General features: G+C 40.1%; 1 protein-coding gene across 4 annotated transcripts in view; it reads right to left on the bottom strand.

Moving 5' to 3' along the window:
- Positions 1-19,326, bottom strand: part of TRAPPC9 (trafficking protein particle complex subunit 9) — a 518,594-nt gene that overhangs the window by 498,063 nt on the left and 1,205 nt on the right. For 3 of the 4 annotated variants that reach the window (XM_042785807.1, XM_042785806.1, XM_042785809.1), the window contains exons 2-4: positions 18,508-19,108; positions 5,073-5,218; positions 2,602-2,730 (exon numbers count right to left, since the gene is read on the bottom strand). In XM_042785807.1, coding sequence (XP_042641741.1) covers positions 2,602-2,730; positions 5,073-5,218; positions 18,508-19,091 — 859 coding nt within the window. In that variant the 5' untranslated portion in view covers positions 19,092-19,108. The remainder of the gene's footprint in view (positions 1-2,601; positions 2,731-5,072; positions 5,219-18,507; positions 19,109-19,326) is intronic. The other variant, XM_042785808.1, reaches the window with a different exon arrangement.

Here is a 19,326-nt window from a genome sequence, read left to right as displayed (position 1 = left end):
GACTAGAAATTATACAAAAAAATTAGTATTCTCTCCTGAAATAAGTTAATTTTACTATCACAATTATCTGCTGTCAACACACACAGTTTGTAATAAAGATAATACAAAGCAAGCGTTTACTAGATTGTGACCTAGAGATTAATAAAAATGGGTGGTTGGTTTCTTTAGATGTATGAATCAATTTTGATCACATTTCACACAAGAGTACTTACACCAGCGCTTAAATGCAGCTTCTGTTTGTTTCAGTACTGTCAAAGAACCTGAGTATATAGATAGAAACAGCTGTGCTGGGTTAGACCAAAGGCTTGTCTAGCTAGTAATAATTGACATTTTTCTTTCACCACCCTAGTGGAAGCCACAGAAACTTTCAGGAGCCTTAAGACCATGTGGCAAGTGCTCAGTTATGCGATTAAAGGCTCATCTCCACAAACACAAAGGAGCACAGAGGAACAGCGACAGTCAGCTGAACTGCAATAACTTAGTGTGGGAGTGAAACCCATCGAGATCAGTTAACATGAGCAGCTCTCTGCATTGCCTTACAGATTGCAGGGGGTTACTGCCTACAGGGATATGGGGCTTATTCTAGGATAAGGGAAAGAACATATTGCAATTGTCCAGGATTTCTTATGGGATGTGTAGGGGATGAACCAAAGACAGGGAAAAGGACAGATCTAGGCAGTTTAGGGAACAAGCATGGAAAAAATAGAGGGATAAGAGAAGTGCGTGTGCGTGTAGGTCTAAGTATGAACAACTGAAACAGGGCTCTGGGTCTTGGAAGCTTGTAGGTCCACGCGCCAATAAGTGGTGAGACCTGGCAATCCAGCAGCCAGCCGCTGGACAGACTGAGTGACTAAAACCAACCACTGGATGGATCCATGCTACTAACAGCCTTTCATCCCGATCAGCCAAAGAGGGAAGGAGGATCAGGCTGTTAGTGCTGCCTGTGTTTGCATGAGTTCTGTGTTTTCTGTCTCTGTTGGTCTGTGTAGCCAACTGTGTGTATATACACTCTCTACGCGTGTGTGTGTACACCTATCAGCAATGCATGCTCAGTCTCATGAGTGGCTGGACCTGGGGACATGGAGTTTCATCAGCATTGCCTCTGTCATGCTGCCAGATCCAGTAACTCCTAACAAGGAGTTCCACATCATACCTATATATTGGATAAAGAATAATTCCTTCTGGCACTGCTCCCATGACTGGAGTGTTGAAACGGAAGGATACAGGCTCTTTAGGAAGGGCAGGCAGGGGAGACAAGGAAGGGAGGTCACCCTCTATGTCAGTGACCAGCTGGAGTGCAGGGAGCTCTATCTGGGGATGGATGAAGAGCTGACAGGTCAGGATGAAAGGGAGGGCAGACAGGAGACATCATAGTGGGGGTCTGCTATAGGCCACCCAACCAGAAAGACCGAGCAGATGAGGCTCTCTATATAGACAGAGAGTGGCAACCTCATGTTCACCAGCCCTGGTCCTCATGGGGGACTTCGACCAACCAAGTATCTGTTGGAGGGACAACACAGCAGGGTATAAGCAACCCAGGAGGTTCCTGGAATGTGTTGCTGATAACTTCTTTCTCTAATTGATAGAGGAGCCAATGAGGAGAGGTGCTATGCTGGACCTTGTTCTCACCAACAAGGAGGGGCTGGTGGGGAGTGTGAAGGTCAAGAGCAGCCTTGGCTGCAGTGACCATGAAATGGTGGAGTTGAAGATCCTTTGGGCAACAAGGACAGCGTGCAGAAAGCTCGCTAACCTGGACTTCAAGAGATTAGACAAGGGCCTTTTCAGCAATCTGTTTGACAGAGTAACATGGGATAAAGCCCTGGAGGGAAGAGGGGCCCAAAAAAGCTGGTTAATATTCAAGGATCACCTCCAAGCTCAGGAGTGATGCATCCCAACAAAGAGGAAGTCAGTCAGGAGTTCTGCATGGATGAGCAAGGAGCCCCTGGACAAGGTCAAACACAAAAAGGAAGCCTACAGAGAGCGGAAGCAAGGACAGATAGACTGGGAGGAGTACAGAGAAACTGTCTGAGCAGCCAGGGATCAGGTTAGGAAAGCCAAAGCCCTGACTGAATTAGTTTAAGCAGGCCATTTCTCAAAGAATGTCTAGCATACCAATGTTAATACAATCATATTAGTCATGCAATATGAGAGTTTAGAAAAAGTATACAAAATCTTAAAAATTATGTTGGTTTATTGGTATTTAGTTCAACAAATCTATTTATTAAATGTTGACTTTAGAATAGCAAAACACCTCTGAATAAATGTACCTAACATTCTTCTCAATATGTGTAGCTCTGCCACATCATATGTACTTCATGAAAGCTGTCTGCACCTCCTCCAGCAAAATTCAAATTATCACTGACACTAATAATCAGATTAAAAGATCAACAGCTTTGCAACTCTATGCAAAGCACACATCAACATTAATACCGAAGCAGTAAGAAAGTCATTCATGTAAAAATATTAAAAAGAAATACAGTTCTACCAACAACATCCCATCAGTTTATCCTGTCATTGGTATACTTTTACAGTTAGGAAGTAGGGAGGACATTTGCAGATCTTCAGTGGTGGCCAACAATAAAAAACAAATCTCATCCTTACCTGGTCTGTGCCTGTTGCCTGCCTCTGCAGAAAGAGAACCTCCTTGTGCCCTGCGAGGTCCAACTTTACCTCCAGTACCACCTGGATAATGATAGATGACTGATGCTGAGCATAACCCCTCAAGAGCAGCTGGAGAGTAAAGAAAAAAGACAACAGATTAGCAGAGATAATTGCAAGAAGCAAAGTATCATGTATTAAAGTCTATTTACACAAACACAAAGTTTGCCTCAAATTGGAGACCTAGTGACAAAGGTAATGTAAAAGCCTGAGATACTTACTGTCCTTTTTATCCCTGTTTTCACTGGTAAGGTTTACCTTCAGACCTCCCAGGTCCCCAAGACTACTAGCAGAGTCTGTAGGAGTATGCACTAGCCACAGCAGATGAAGACAGACATACAAAGCACTTAATCCAATTGGGCACAAATCCACAAAATCCAGATAAGATGAATCCATGGATGCCAAGAGAGCTGGCCAATGTGAGGCCACTCTCTTATCACCTCCAACAAGTCATGACAACTGGGGGAGATTTCTAACAACTGGACAAAGTAAAACATCACAAGAAGGAAGTACCAGGGGTCTACAGGCAGGTCAACCTCAGGTCCCCGGCAAGGCTATAAAGAAATCCTTCTGGAAGCTATTTCCAAGCATGTGAAGGACAAGAAGGTGACTGGGAACAGCAAACATTGATTTACCAAGGATAAATCAGTCCTTGTCAACCTCACTGCCTCCTATGATTAGATGATTAGCTCAGTAGACAAAGGAAGAACAGTGGATATTGTATATTTTGACTTTCACAAGACCTTTGGACATCGTCTCCCATAGCATGCTTATAGTCAGATTGATGAGATAAGATTTGGATAGCTGGCCTATACAGTAGGTGGAAAACAGGATGGATGGCCAGGCTCAAATGATTGTGACTGGCAATACAAAGTCCAGATCGTTGCCAGTTACTAGTGGTGTCCCTCCAGGATGAATACTGGGGACAATACTTTAATGTCTTCATAAACAGCTTGGATGATTGCATAGAGTACTCCCAGAAAATTCCTGGATCATACCAAATTGAGGAGAATGGTAGGGCAAGACTTCAGTGCAGAGAGAACTTGACACACTGAGGATATGATTATTCCCCTCTATTCTGCATCTGAGAAACCGCATCTGGAGCACTGTGTCCAGCTTTGGGCTGCCCAGAACTCAAATGACATCGGCATCCTGAAGCAAATCCAGTGGTGGGTCATCAAAACGGTCAGGGGACTGGAGGCCATGACATGAGAAGAGCAGAGAGAACTGGGTTTGTTAAGCCTTAAGAACAAGAGGCTAAGGGGAGATCTTACTGCTGTCTTTAAACAGCCAGTGGGAAGGGACAGAAGAGATGGAGCCAGATGCTTCTCAGAGGTGCAGTGATTGGATAAGGGTCAATGCAAGTTGATGCAGGAAATTCTGCTGTAATGTAGGAAAACTCTATGCTTTGTTTTTTCTTTTCAAGCTACAAGCAGCACAATGTTAAAACAGGTTGCTCAGAGATCGTAGAACTTCCATCATTAAATATACCTAAAACCAAACTGGACAGGTCCCTAAGCAACCTGATTTAACTGGATGTGATATGAGCAGGAGACGAGATTTGGGGACCTCCAGAGATCACTTCCAGTCCAAATTATTCTGAGTCTATAAGTATAATTTGGTAGTCCAACAGATGGGCCTTAAAATATTTTCATGCCCTGCAGAAGTAGAAAAGTTGTCCTTTCCTTCTTAAAGAATCCTGAGCCATTTAACCTTTTGAAAGAGTAGAAGAAGTGGAAAGTCAGAAGGTGTTATGGTTTTCATAATATGTAACATACAGAGCCATTAGGAAGGAAAATGGATTTCCAAGTAGAGTGAGAAAGATACAAGCAGAACAGAAGACAGCAATTTTCCTAAAAGGGTATGAAACTGAGAAGCAGAAGCTGTGCTCAAAGACGACGTACTTATCCAACAAATAGAAAAAAGCAAGACAGGAAAAAAAAAATAAAAAGGAAAGAAAAGTCAGAGAAAAACTGAAGCTTAGGGACTAATGTGGAATGAAGGAAGTTATGCTTGTGGAAGTTAAACACTTGTGGCTTTGGTAGATGTGAAGGCAAAAAACTTTTGCTAACAGTCCATAGTAGGTATTTGCAAGAAAGATTTTTAAAGCATCTGTACAGTCCACTAAAAAGATAAACACCTTCTAGAGATGTATTAAAAAGTCATATGCAATATTTTATTTAAGTACATGCTTTATACTACAATAATACATTTTCTGTTTCAGGTTTTCTTAAACACATTTCTTTCTCATGTCTTATTACCTAATTTTTGGTTTGACTTCACTCTTAGTCACACCTGATATTCATATTTTGGTCACCAAAATAATTTTCATAATACAGAAGTTATAAAAGATAGTTTGATTTACTTGGGTTTAGCAACTGATTATTAGATTCACTATCATCAGTTAATCCTACCTCCAAGCCACAGAAAGTCATTCACAGACCGCAGAAGTTCCACTGCCATGTGATAATGCACCAAAGAATCTTGTAACATCCCAGCTTGTAAACACAGGTCACCAACATGTTTCCGCATACGGCCTTGACAACGCTTCTTATAGTGTCTGCAAAACAAAAGGTACAATTTACAGTTATTTCCAGGAAACATTTATTTAAGGTAATAAATAACTAAAGTCAATTTTATTTGCTCCTTAATAGATCAACATTTGTTGATCTATTCTGTTTCTCTGAGCAAACATCCAGTATGAATTCTAACCAGCGTAATATGCAAAAGAACCAAAATTTTAAGGAGATAGTGTAAAAAGACCCAATGTATCATGTTTTGGCTACACAGCATTTACACAGATAGAGTCACAAAGTTAAAAGACTGAATTTCAGAGCACTTTAACAGCCTTTTCACAACTAAAATAAAACAGATTCATAGAATTGCCCAGGTTGGAAGGGACCTCAAATGATCACCTGGTCCAGCCTTTCATGAGAAAGGGAACCTAAACGAGATTATCTAACATCTTTTCCAGTGGCATCTTGAAAACCTCCAAGGCAAGGTTCTTGTAGTCCTCAATGAGTATTTGGCTGCCTTTCCTTAGCAGGTATGCTTCTTTTTTGCTTTTAAGTACACCAGAAAGCTCCTCGTTAAGCCAGGGTGCTCTCTTGTTCTGCCTTCTTTCTTTCCCTCGGTAGGACATGGACTGTTCTTGTGCTTCTAGGAGGCTATTTCTAAATAACTTCCAGGACTTACAAGCTCCTTTGCTGTCCATGGACACTTCCCATGGAATCCCTCACATCTGAGCTCTGAGCATATTGAAGGTGGCTCTTCTAAAGTCCAGGGTCTTAGTCCTGCTACTCGTCTTCAACATGCTCAGCTTCACAATGCTGTTGTCACTGTATTCAATGATACCATTGGTAGTTATGTTGTCACACAAGAGTTCTTGGTTTGTGAGCAGTAAGTCTAGTACTGTGCTGTTCCTAGTTGGCAGGTTCAGCATCTATAGCAGGAAGCAGTCCTCAATGCATTCCAGGAAATTGGTGGACAATTGGTGGACAACTTGTGCACCACTGTGCTTCTTTCCCAACAAATATCCATGTAATTGAAGTTGCTCAGAAGGACCAAGTTCTGTTGGCCCAAAACTTCCTTAAGCAGCCAAAGGAAGGTTTCATCAGCCTTGTCATCCACACTGGGAGGTTGGTAACAGATATCTGATATAAGATGTCCCTTGGTGATGAACCCTCTAATCTTGATCCAAAGGCATTTGATTGAACTTTCATGATCTCCATAACTCAGCTCCGTACATTCAAACTTCTCTTTTACATGAAGTGCAACTCTATCCCCTCTTCCTCCTCCTCCTCTCTTTCTGGAAGAGTTTGTAGGCATCCACTGTGGTCTTCCAGTCATGTATTTCCACCATCTTTCTTTGGTTCCTATGACTCTCAGACTGGGCACAGAGCTCCAGTTCCTCCTTTTTGTTGCTCAGACTACTTGCATTGGTAGACACGCATTCAAGGTGCCTGATACTGATTCTTGCCTTTGGAGAAGGTTGAGGAGCATTCCTAACTACTCTCATAAGTGCAGTCATCTACCCTGTTGCTTATGAACTTGCAGGTATCACCGTTTTTGACACTGCCACCCCAAATTAGTTAACATAAAGCAAGACTGGCAAGTCAGCCAATATGCTGGTGAAGATTCTCCTGCCTCTTCTCGGTAGGTGGATCCTATCTCTCCCAGGTAGGCTGTATTTGTTGAAGGACTTCCCATGATCACAGAAACCAAAGCCCTAGTGACAACACCAGCCACAAAGCCAGGTATTGATCTGCAAAATGTATTGACTTCTGCCTGCACCCCTACCTCTGACTGGCAAGACAGAGAAGAAAAGGGCCCCTGTACCCTTTACTTGCGCCTCCGAGGCTCTGAAGTCCTGCTTGATCTTGCGCAGGTTTTGCTTTACCATGTCATTGGTGCCCACATGGAAAAGCAGCAGGCAACAGTAGCCTGTACGTTTAACCAGCTGTGGCAGTCACCTCTTTGTGACACCCCAGGTCTTGGCTCCCGGCAAGCAGCAAACCTCCTTTCACAGCAGACCAGGCCAGCAGGTAGGTGCCTCGGTGCATCTCAGCAGTCACACATTCCCAGCACTCGCCGTGTCCTTTGGCAGCTTTTACTGTGTGATGCTGGTGCGGCTTCTCCCTGTGAATTTGCTCATGGGTTTTGTCCGCAGCCAAGGCCTCCTGTCTGTTGCTGACAGGTACATAAAAGGACGAGGATCAAAGTGATACCCCGTTCCTGTGGGGCATAAGAGACCATGGCACCTCCTGCTCCAAGGTGATGTCGGTTTGCCAGTCGAAGCTCTTTGTCCGGTATTCTCTGGAGGTCAGTGCCACGGGGCCCTAGCATTTCTTCTTGCTAAGTCTCAGACAAAACTCTATTTCTTGATCAGCCTCCCTAATACAGCATAACCTGCCAACTTCCTCCTGCAGCTCCTCCACCCGCTGCCTGAGTGACCCACCAGAGCACACCGTGCCCAGGGGGAGCGTGCACCCTCCTCCGCCCAGGAGGCGGGGGTGCAGCCTCCGCAGCCCTGCCCCTGTCCCGCCGCTGCCCTGATAGCGAGCTCCGGCCGGCCGGCTGCCCCCACTCATCCCAGGCTTTCCGGGCAAGGCAGCCGATTCCCGCCTGCTGCCGGGCACAGCCCTTGCCCGGTCTCGACCACCGTGCTTCTGCCAACCTCACAGCACGGCCTAATCGGCCTTCTAATTCCCCGGAGCCCCCGCGCTGCTGCGTCGGCTTGCACAGCACCAGCCAGCTGGGGTGGCCGTCGGGGCAGCGGGCTGCGCCGGAGGACAGGCAGAGCGCGCAGCAGCAGAGAGAGCAGCCCTTCCCGCCCAGCCGCTGGCGCCGCTCCCCTCACCGGAAGGCAGAAATGAATTCACTGTCCAAGACTCAAATTTGGAGTTTTGTAAAGCCAGCATTCTTTCTTACAGCGCCGGACACACATTAGGAGATAGCTCCTCCTAACGTGTGCGTGTAAAGACAAAATCAAGTAACATTTACACTACCTTAATCATACATATTCACTACGGTTTTTATCATATACATAACTTTTCCAGGAGCCCATTAGAACACCTTAATGTCTCTTGCGCATGTCTGTTGGAGTCTCCAGATGGTCGCTGAGGGTCTTTACATGAAGGCTCGTAGTCTATGTCCTCCAGTTGACCCTTACTTCTGCACAAACTCAGTCCCGTGGTCACGTGGATCTTGTCCTTCATGGCTGGCCTGGTCTGGTTTTGTTGACAGTCTGCAGCCTCCTTAGCTTTGTGTTTCTTTGCACCCGCTACTGCGAGGCCGAACCGTCTCAAGGAAGATTACTGATGAGTTCCTTATCCTACAGTTATTCTAACTAGTCCTCAAAAGATTAGCGTTTGTGTGGTCCCGTCTGCAGCACAATGGTTAAAACGGCTTAAGAGGATCTTAGTAATTGTATTCCACAAATACCTATTTTCTGATCATTTTAGTTCTCCCCTCACACGCGGCTCCCCGCGCTCTGACCCGGCCGTGGGGCCAGCCGGCCCCGCCAGCTCTCGCCCGCCGCTCTCCTCCGGGCAGACCTGCCGCCTCGCCGGCCGGCCGCTCCCCACCCACAGCCCGAGGGTCTGGCGGGCCCCGAAACTGCCTCGGACACCCCCGGCACCTCGCAAGCCTCCCGCTCCCCTCAGCACACCTGCAACTGCTGCTCCTAATGGTGCTGCCAACATTGACTTCCCACAGTTTGTAACATGTTGTTTATGCTTGTGAAGAAATACTATCTTTTTGAAATGTCCTGGTCCTCAAACAGGTGGTTTTTTTGCTTGTTTGGTTTTTTTTTTTAAATAAATGATTAGTTCAAGACCACTATCACTTTAAGCAAAAACTGACAGGGTTTCTCTTGCTTCCCCTTTTTTTACATATCAAAATAAATGGTGAAGTTCTTTTCTTTCCCAAACAAAATTAATAGCTAAGGCCAATGAAGTCCTACTGAAAATATCAGACAAAAGAAAAGGCAACGTGGGCACAAATCCATGCAGTAACTTTACTGTTTATATTTTTGTTAGTAAGTTGCTGCTAAAGAAATGTAACAGATGGAAAGGACAACACTAGTCTCTCAAAGCACCTCATGATTTAAGTCACAATACAGAACAATGCAGCTCCCCTCAGTCCATCAGCAATTCTCCTGCTCTCCCTCCAAAAGTATTCCCTAGCAAGAATGTCCTCACTCTACCTCATAAAATTGTTTTCTTAGAGAAAACTTACATGTCAACTTAGATATTTTATTCATTTATCTATATACTCCAATAGCATATCCTTCTGTTCTGTCCTGGTTTGGGCTGGGATAGAGTTAATTTTTCTTCTTAGTAGCTAGAGTAGTGCTGTGTTTTGAATTCAGAATGGGATTTGGTGTGAAAAGAATGGTGATAATACACTGATGTTTTCAGTTGTTGCTAAGAGATCAAGGACTTTCCAACTCCTCATGTCCTGCCCGTGTGCAGGTGTACAAGAAGCTCAGAGGGAGCATGGCCAAAGCACTGGACCCAAATTGGCCATGAAGATTCCGTACCATGTAATGTCATGCTCAGTATATAAAGGAGGAGCAGCCTGGAAGGAGGGAGTTCTCTCACTTCTGGGATTGTGGTTTCAGGATCTTGGGTTTTTTGGAATCGCTGGGTATCAGTCACAGCAGGTGGTAAGCAATCGCACTGTACATTACCCGTCTGTACTTTCTATTACTGTTACTGTTTTATTTCATTTCAACTATAAAACTGTTTTTTATCTCAACCTACAAGTCTCCCTTTACCCCTCCAATTCTTTCCCCTATCTCCCGGGGCAGGGGAGGGTAAGGAAGTGGCTGTGTGGTGTTTGGCTTCTGGCCAAATATAAATATAAAAAATAAAAATTTACATATACATACATATTTAAAAAAAAAATAGAGAAAGGCATACAATTTCACTGTCCAAATGCCACGCCAAGGAGGAAAAAAAAATAAACTTTTTTCTTTGGATGGTTTAAACTAACATAAAAGTTACATGAGAATGTAATTTTAATCAAAAGAATTGCTCTGGGTGTTGTTCTTTATTGTATACATACAGTATCTCCAAAGAATCTGGTTTGAATGGGTCTCCAAAAATACAAAGAATTAGATTAGATTGACTGACATAGTTCTAAATCGTTCTACATTTTTAGCTTTTAGTAGATGTAGTGATACTTTTTCAATTAAACTAAGACCAACAGAATATCTTTTAAAAAATTACCTAGCATATTTGAACCTAACAGTTTAAAAAAAAAACAAACCACCAAACCAACCAAAAAAAAAAAAAAACAACCACACAACAGGGTAACAAGTCCAGATGCTGAACTACTATACCCTAGAGCAAGACTTGAATATAAGAGGAAATGCCACAATTATGGAATTAATTTGGAATTAGTTTGGAATTAGTTTGGAGTGGTGGGGTTTTTTCCAGCAAAGAACTTCCCAGAGGTCCCTAGAAATGAATTAAAGTACAACTGAAATAATTTCTCATAACATATCTGAACAGCCTGTCTTAATGAAGTCTTATGCAGGGAAAAAAGAAAGGGGGGACAGATCATATTAACCATAAAGGTAGGAATAAGCATATTAATTTATTTCCTTTAGATTTTAAGGCAGAAAGGTTAGGAGAAATGGTAATTATATGAACAATTACATGATACTGGATTGCTTGCTTTTGAGTTTCTTGGGTTGGGATTTTTACACCCAAGAGAAGAATCAAGTCCAAACAATAACCACAGTGTTCAGCCACCAAATAACATCCTTGCAGTTCATTCAAAAAAAAAAAAAAAAAAAAAAAAGAATAGTTCCTCAGGAAGATGAGAATAAACTAATTCATTTATATGCATGGAGGACAGAAATTTAAAAAAGATATAAGGAAGCACATACAATGTCCTTATAAAAATTAAATAGAAAGCAATAAGAATCCATGTCACCATTTACAAGAAAACTTGGAAATTATAAAAAGAGACAAAAAGCATGTGTCCTATTGCTCCTCTCCATCTGAAAAGTTACAAATAGCTCCTATATAAATCCTCCCACTTTTCTGATCACAACATATTCACAACTGATGTGAAGATGACATTAAATACAGCTAAGCACAAGATAACTGTTGTTCTGACTTTCAGAGATGTCAAGAAATTACAATATTCCTTTTATTTTTCAACAAGCATGTACTTTACAGGTCTTTTTAAGAAAAAAATGCAAGAAAATTCAAAGTGAAAACTAAAGCTGCTCTATACAAACTATGGAAGGGCATCAAATCTTACCAAGATTTCAGTCTCAGCTTTGGGCTATATAGAAATACTTCCATCAAAAAGTTACTTTGTAATCTTGAAACAGGATTGTACAGGAGAACAAAAATTCTTTACAAGTTAGGTTTTACTAATCTCTGCATTCCAGAAAAAAATAAAGACTATAAATGTAACTTTGCTTTTAGCTTTTTTACACAGAATAAATAGAGGAATTGGAGAATCATTGTTTCCTTACACAGCTATAATTCCTTTCAAAGATTCTAAGAGTTCCTCCCTCTACACTTTCCAGTAATCTCTATGTTTATGGACAAATTACATTTCTTATTCTCTCAAAACTGTAGTTTTTAAGAGTTTTTCTAGATTTTCCAGATCGCATAAGATTTAAATTCGTATTTATGAGTCATACAGCAAAGAGAAAAGAGATGGTGCCAAACTCCTAAATCAGAACCTAATACCAGAGTCATTTCAATTATACTGCCTCACCAAGAGCTCCTCCTAACCAATATCTAATTTTGCTGCAGATTCATGCATATGTCAATATATGCAAAGTTTTAATGCATTTATTCACTTAGACATCAATAAACAATGTTCCTACAAAACACTTCTCTTTTAGAAACTCTCCTTATTTATAAGCAAACATAATTTATTCCTGGTGATGAAGAAATTTACTATTAATTATTGAAAGACTGAATTCATTCCATCTACTTTTAGGCTCTTAAAAGTGGTGCCAAGAAAGGATCTATCTCCTACAGTCCCTGCAAGCCTTCACCATTCTCCTGAAAAACATTTTCTCACTAATTAGAGAGTAAGTTTGCACCATACAAATGTATAAACTGGGCCGCAATTTAGCATTCACAATTAAGTACAATGAATTCAGTCCTTTCCATACCTCCCCCCCCCCCCCCCCAATTACTACAAGTATGTCCAAAAAAACAAAAATCAAAGATTTAATTGAAACAACACTTATTGTCCACAGACAGCAAAACTTAATTTACCTCCTACTTGGGAAGATTGCTTTGAAAAAAGTCTAGTATCTACAGTATCAGGTTATTAAAAGCATGTCTCTGACTGGTGATTTCTTCAATGCATACCGGGGTGCAAATTTAATGGAAAAAAATCATACATGAATATATATATCAGCATAAAATTATAATTCTTCATTTTAATACCTAGCTAGTTTTGCTTCACAGCTTTACCTGAAGAATCTGGCCAAAAAGCTGAAAGTGAGAAGCTTATTGATATCTCCTGATTTATTTTTTATTACAACACTGTTTAATTATTGTGGCTCTCTACTGCTTAATCCTGACCTATTTGATGACAGGAAGTCCATGTAAATTAAATGCTACTTTTTCTAGGTCAGCTCTTTGTAGTACCCTACTGCTAAGAGCGGTTTCTATTTATTCTTCCCCTAGAAGATCATTTAAGACATTAAGTTTCAAAGAAACACCCAAGTATCACCCAAAGACATACACAAACCCCTTCTGGAATGTGACGCACTCAGCAATATCCTCGAGGAAGGCAATGCCACATAATGCAGGACCACAAGTGGAATACTCCATAGCATCAGTCATCCAAACTCCTCTTCAGAAGGTCCTCTCCAACACATGTACACATACAGTTGACTACAAAACTAGTTTAAAATCTTACTCTCTAAATTTAGTTGTGTTAATTTGGTACCTCATGTACTCTTTATGTTCTCTTCAGAATAATAAGCACAATCATTACCATCAGTGATCATTACTACTACTTCAAACTGGAGGACAATAAACCTGTTCCAGGAACCAAAAAGGACTACTCAACCCCATTTCCATTTCTACCTCATTTACTCTACAGGATACAATGTTTACCCCTCCATCCCCAACTCTCTTCTAGAAACCCAGGATAATTTTATGGAAAATTCAGAGCAAGAATATTATATTTCAAGACAATTTATTTTCACTACAAACCATCCAGCAACAAGTTTGAAGAAATTTCTAGATCCTCTAAATTTCAGGGTGGCTAAATTTAAAAACAAGGAACATGCAAAATGAATTTGCAAAAGTATTCATGCAAAATGCTTCAACAGAAATTTCCATCAAATTCTGCTAATCCCAATTGGCATGCAGAACTGTAGATATCACCAATCATAACATCACCCAGACTTAAAAGACACAGCTATGGCATTTGATCAACTGCCAGAACTTTTGAATTTGGAAACCAAACACAGGCAGCAACAGCTTCATGGCTTTGGAGTTTAAAAAATAAAGCAAATTCCAGGGGCCAGCAGCCGCCTAAGCAAATTATGTGTGTCCTACAAAAAAATTCAGCATTGCTACCAAATATAATTGCCAAATGTGCCAAAAGGGGTCAACCACAGTAGTAAGGCTCCAGGCAGCAATTATTTTTGTGTGTACTGAAAAATAAATATAAAAAGCAACACTAAAATATGCAATGAAGGCAGAGTGGAAAGGCAGTACATGGAAGAAAGCTAACTATTTTTAAATATACGCAATCACAGCCTACCTTTTTAGACCCAACAACAAACTCACAGGGCAGTATGAGAGAAGAATAAAAAAAAAAAAAGAAAGGAACAAAACAAAAATTAGAAAGACAGAGAACAGAAAGAAAATTAACAGCCACATACACATACTGAGATATCATAAACTTTGATAAATCAGTGAACAAATCCCATCTACAATACTGTGTAGACAGACATCTATAAATAGAGACCTACTTTCTCATCACTCAGTAGTATTCAATGGATGCCTTACCAGTATTAAAAAAGAAAGAACCTAAGACACAAACTGATGCAAACATTAAAATGAGCTTATCCAAGTAGATTTAAAATCATACATGAGTATGTTTATGTTTTTAGCTGAAAACAGAAATAAAATAGAAAAATTAAGCAAATGGGATTTCTGGTATTTCTGGCAAGTACATTTCCTAGTTTCAAGTTTATAGGACCTTTGCATCACCATGAAAACATGCATTTCCATTCTTTTCAATCAGTCTCCTAGCCTCCTACAAGTAGCAATCAAGTGCAACGGATTTCAGAAACTTTTTCAATTATCCTCATCAGCCCTGTGACCACATATTTTACCTAATTTACAGATGAAGAAACAGAAATAAAAACAGATTTGCCAAGATCACCTATTGGCAGAGTGGTCTAGGAATTAAACCAAGGTCATACTCCCAGTCCTACAACTTCTATTTAACAGGACAATCTTTCTTCAAAACTTCTTAGGACTTAATCCCACTATTTTTCATACATAAAGTTTTCTACCACCCAAAAAAAATCTTCTACACAAATAATATAGCGGTTTTGTGTATACTGTTATCTCAGTACGAGTTCTGGGAATGTTGTTTCTTCTGTTCATTATACAAGAGACTTGCAAAAGACAAAGATCAGCTCCACTTTTTCCAAGAATTGTCTTATTTGAAATGCAGCATGATAATTCATCTTCCTAATTTATGAACTCTGCATCTTAAAAGAAGCCAATCACATTGTAATTATTATACAACCAAATTAATGTTAGTCTTACTAACTAGGTGAGAGAGAAGATCAGTTCTTTGTATCTCATCCTGATCAAAACATAAGTATTAACCTTAATATATTACGGTAAACCACTTAAAGTCTCTTTTAAAATTTAAAAAAAAAGTTCTGTAGTTTCAATTAGTCTTCACATCACGTGACCATATTTGCTATGTCCCATGAAACTTCTTAACACATTTTCACTCAATATATCAACCCAGTTCATTAGCTTAAGGTTACTGCTGCAGTCTACATCTAGCGAGATCCGTGCTCACCAGCAAAGAGAACCAGGAGCAGGGGAGAAAGGTACTGTTGGTCCTACAAGCAACCAGAGATCATTTAATGGAGAACTTCAAACTAATTAGAAACTTAGAATACTTTCGTCCAGTATATCATATTTTTATAGAGAGGTTCTATGCTAGGACTAATTATGCAGGCAGAGCTGATTAACATGTTCAGGAGGCTTTGCAGACCTGCCTGGACAGCTCTGGACCACCGTGCTTGGATACCTCTGGGCTTTCCACACATTGTAACCACTGTGAAATTTAACTTCAATTTTAGAACTTACAGGAAAAGATATGCTTATTTAGCCTAAGCAGACATCTGCAACTACAGCAGAGACATATACTCTGTTACAAGCAGAGAGTGCGCCTGCTCTTCCATTAATTTAATGTAGAATATTTGTCCTTTTTAACCAGTTAGTTGCACTCTGACTGGGAGATCACTATACATGATATACAAAAAACTTAAAAAAAATGGAAGGTATATAAAAAAAAATAGTAAGGGGACAATTCTTTGCCTCTAACCCTTTAGAAATTTCCACCTACTCTCAAAAAAGCTGTTTCATTTGCCTCAGTATCTCAGTAACATAATCATTTATTTCATTCTTAAACTCATTACACTGACAGACTCAAAACCAACAAAGTAACAGAAGTTATTCCACCAGATGTTCTCACAGGCACTCTTTGCATTCAGACAACCTTTATCCCTCTCTGAACAGAATTATACAACATTGCATCTTGCAAAAACAGAAACTGGACTCTGTTGAAGAAGGTACTTTCTAGCCCTGTATGTCTCTGTTAATGACTTAATGGAATGCTTTCCCCTTAATTTGGGAATCTCTCACTACAAAAGAAAGGATGCTAAAATAAAAACCTTTTATTGCAACCCAAGTAAAAGACACTATATTACCATCACACATCTGAAGACTTAGGCTTGAAAGTGTGGATTGGTTTAATAAACTGATCTTAGTTGAACCACATCTCATGGGCCTGAATTTCTGCTAAGTAGAAGACAGAAGCAGAGATGCATCATGCTACACAAAAGGTGCTAAGAAAGGTCCCTGTGCAGAGAAGCTCAGTACACTATGCACACATGTGTTTCTAACTCAGTCAAGGACAACTCTTCTTCTGATGTTTATTGGGGATTACATAAATTTCTCCTGTCTGTTACAAAACTCAAAAATATATTTAAAAAAAAAAAAAAAAACTACAACAAAAGTCCAGGCATTTGGAGTATTTTCTTACTCATCCACACAAAATACTAAACTGAATGTAATGATCTTTTAATTCAGCTTGCTTATGATATCCATATATAAATCCTAAATTTTAAAACAATCAGAAATACTAACTCCACAGCAAAATAAAGTTGAAAAACTTTCTTACTATTGAATTGAAAGAGGAAAGACTGGAATACTTAACACCTTTTCTTTGAGTAGTTAAGTTCAGCAAACATTTAAAGTGTATCCATTGATCTAGACTTACTGAAAAACTATTTGATATTCAAACTACGCAGCAAGGCTGCATGCATGTCTGCTTCAGTGTTTAATTCTGTATAAACCCATATGTTTACAGAACCAGGGTCATACAACTTCCATTTTGCAAAACATTCAAGCATCACACTAAATCTGTTTCAACTCTTCAGTTCAACAGCATAAGATACCTTCTTGGATATGTGTGGACAATCATACTGCCTGCTATTTAGAGCTCCCCACCAGTTCAGAACTTCGCAGGAAGTATTTAGCCACTAGCTACAACACAGCCACTGCTTGTAAGTAATTAATTTATGCAAGAAACTGACTTCCAAAGTGCAATTTGGAAGCATGCTATTTAGAAGACACAACTGAATAGCATAATTAATGCTGGTTTTTATATTCTTGGCTGAAGCTTGCCATTTTCTTAGCTAATTGGGACAGGAAACCTTGGTGATTACGTTCAACCAAAATTCATCCAAACTGAGTAATTAAAGCCAAGATTCTAAGAGGGTTCATCTAATCTACTAAACTTTACCACCCGTGCAAATTATAAAAAACAATTAACATAATAATTTATACTGCTAATGAAAGTTGAATAGTGCAGGAACTAACCAGAACACTGAAAGAGTAGCTTGAATAAGGAACAACATTGGGTAAACAAGCCAGAGCAAGTCCAACTGCTCACCAGCAAAGAGAACCAGGAGCAGGGGAGAAAGGTACTGTTGGTCCTACAAGCAACCAGAGATCGTTTAATGGAGAACTTCAGTCTAATTAGAAATTTAGAATACTTTCTTCCAGTATATCATATTTTTATAGAGAGATTCTAAGGCTAGGACTAATTATGCAAGCAGAGCTGATTAACATGATCAGGCAGCTTCACAGACCTGCCTGGACAGCTCTGGACCATCCTGCCTGGGTACTTCTGAGCTTTCACACACAATAACCACCGCTGGCATCCCTAGTGCTACAAAATACTATTTGTGTGCATACTATGTACTTTGATAGGGCTTCCACACCTCTGTCTTTTCCCAAGACAAAAAGAAGACCGTTGCTTCCATCCTTTGGTTTGACTGCAAACAGCAGTATCAAACAGATTTTGCACCTGCCTGGAGCTAGCAAGCCAGAATTACTAATCCCTAATACAAGAACTATGTAACATTCAAATCTGACAGCTGAGCATGCAAATGATTAGGAAGGAAAGATGTGGGGGGGAAAAAAACCAAAACAACCTATAATATACACAAAACCAAAGAGAATACTTGTGAGAAGAATGGCAGCAAAACAAGACAGGTCAAGAATATCAAATAAATAAAAACAAGAGACAGGGAAAGATGCTGGACTTAGTCACCAAAATAAATGGTTGTTGTTTCACAGGATGAAAAAGTAGACAGAGACTTACAGAAAAAAAACACAGTAAGGAGGATTAGTCAAATACTATTCAACATAATATAGTTATTTTTCATTGATGTTAATTTAATTTCTTTATTAATACCGTATATTTGTAAACCATTTGTAGCTTTCCAGCAAAAAGGTCTCTTTATAGCAGAATCTGTCAAACCTTTTCTGTGACCCCTTCCTACTAATTGATTAGCCTCATAAATTAAATAAATATATATATATATATATAAACGCAAAGCATCAAATGTGGTCAGACTACAAATTAAATTATCTTAACTTACAACTGTTGCACATAATAAGATAGGGGCACAACCTCTGTTGTAACAAAGTATGCTTTGTCCTTTTTAATAGGCTTATTCTGAAGGCTAACAATTGCCACACACATTTTCTCAAGACCTATGAGCTGACAAAAATAGCTGCTTACCTACTATCGGTGTCCAGACCTACAAAATCCTTCTTCTCAAAAGGAACACAAAGGAGCGGGATCTTGTCTCCAGACTTATCGGTAGCTCTGTCAAGCCGCTTAGACTCCAACACTATGAAGAGGGATTCAATAAAATCTTCTATTCTCTTCTCCACAGTTTCACATTCATCATAACTGGGATAAAATGCCACATCAGTGCGGGGCTGCTCCGCAATCTCTCCTTGAAGCCCAAAGACAAACAACCGGGAATCATAGAGAGTAGAACCATACATTTCCTTTTGAAGATGGAATTTTTCAAAAGTCTGAGGCCAGTCCTTTGCAGAAGAACAGTCTGTAATAGTTATCAGCCCCACAACTTTCCGGTGTGTCTGAAAATCCCCCCATTCATTGTTCTCTGGGGGATAATGGTGCCTATAACGGATATACAGCACACGCTGAGAGTCGCGCACATTAACTTGACTCACTGCTGAAATTCGCTTGTAGATCCTGAAAAAGCTCTCTTCGGGTACAATGCCAATCGGCTGAACCACAACCAGGAGAGTCTGATGATCCTCAGCACACTGCATGTAGTCAGGAACACTCATTTTGCATCAACTGCAGGCTAGTAAAAGGAAAATGTATATTATTTTTTAACATTCAGAAGTACACATGGTTGCTGAATCAAACCAGGACTTCGATGCTAAATACTTCTGCATCCTGTATATATTTTTGTACGTATGTGCTACAATACTAATACTTTCTAACATTTTGCTAAATCCTCAATCATGCAACCTACTGACGATGCATAAGGAGTGTTCTTAGTCATGTATCAGTATAGCC

This window comes from Tyto alba, unplaced genomic scaffold (assembly GCF_018691265.1).
Source record: "Tyto alba isolate M040663 unplaced genomic scaffold, T.alba_DEE_v4.0 Super-Scaffold_9, whole genome shotgun sequence".
Taxonomy (NCBI): domain Eukaryota; kingdom Metazoa; phylum Chordata; class Aves; order Strigiformes; family Tytonidae; genus Tyto; species Tyto alba.
Note: the sequence above shows the minus strand (reverse complement) of the source record. Positions and strands in the feature narration are given on the sequence as shown.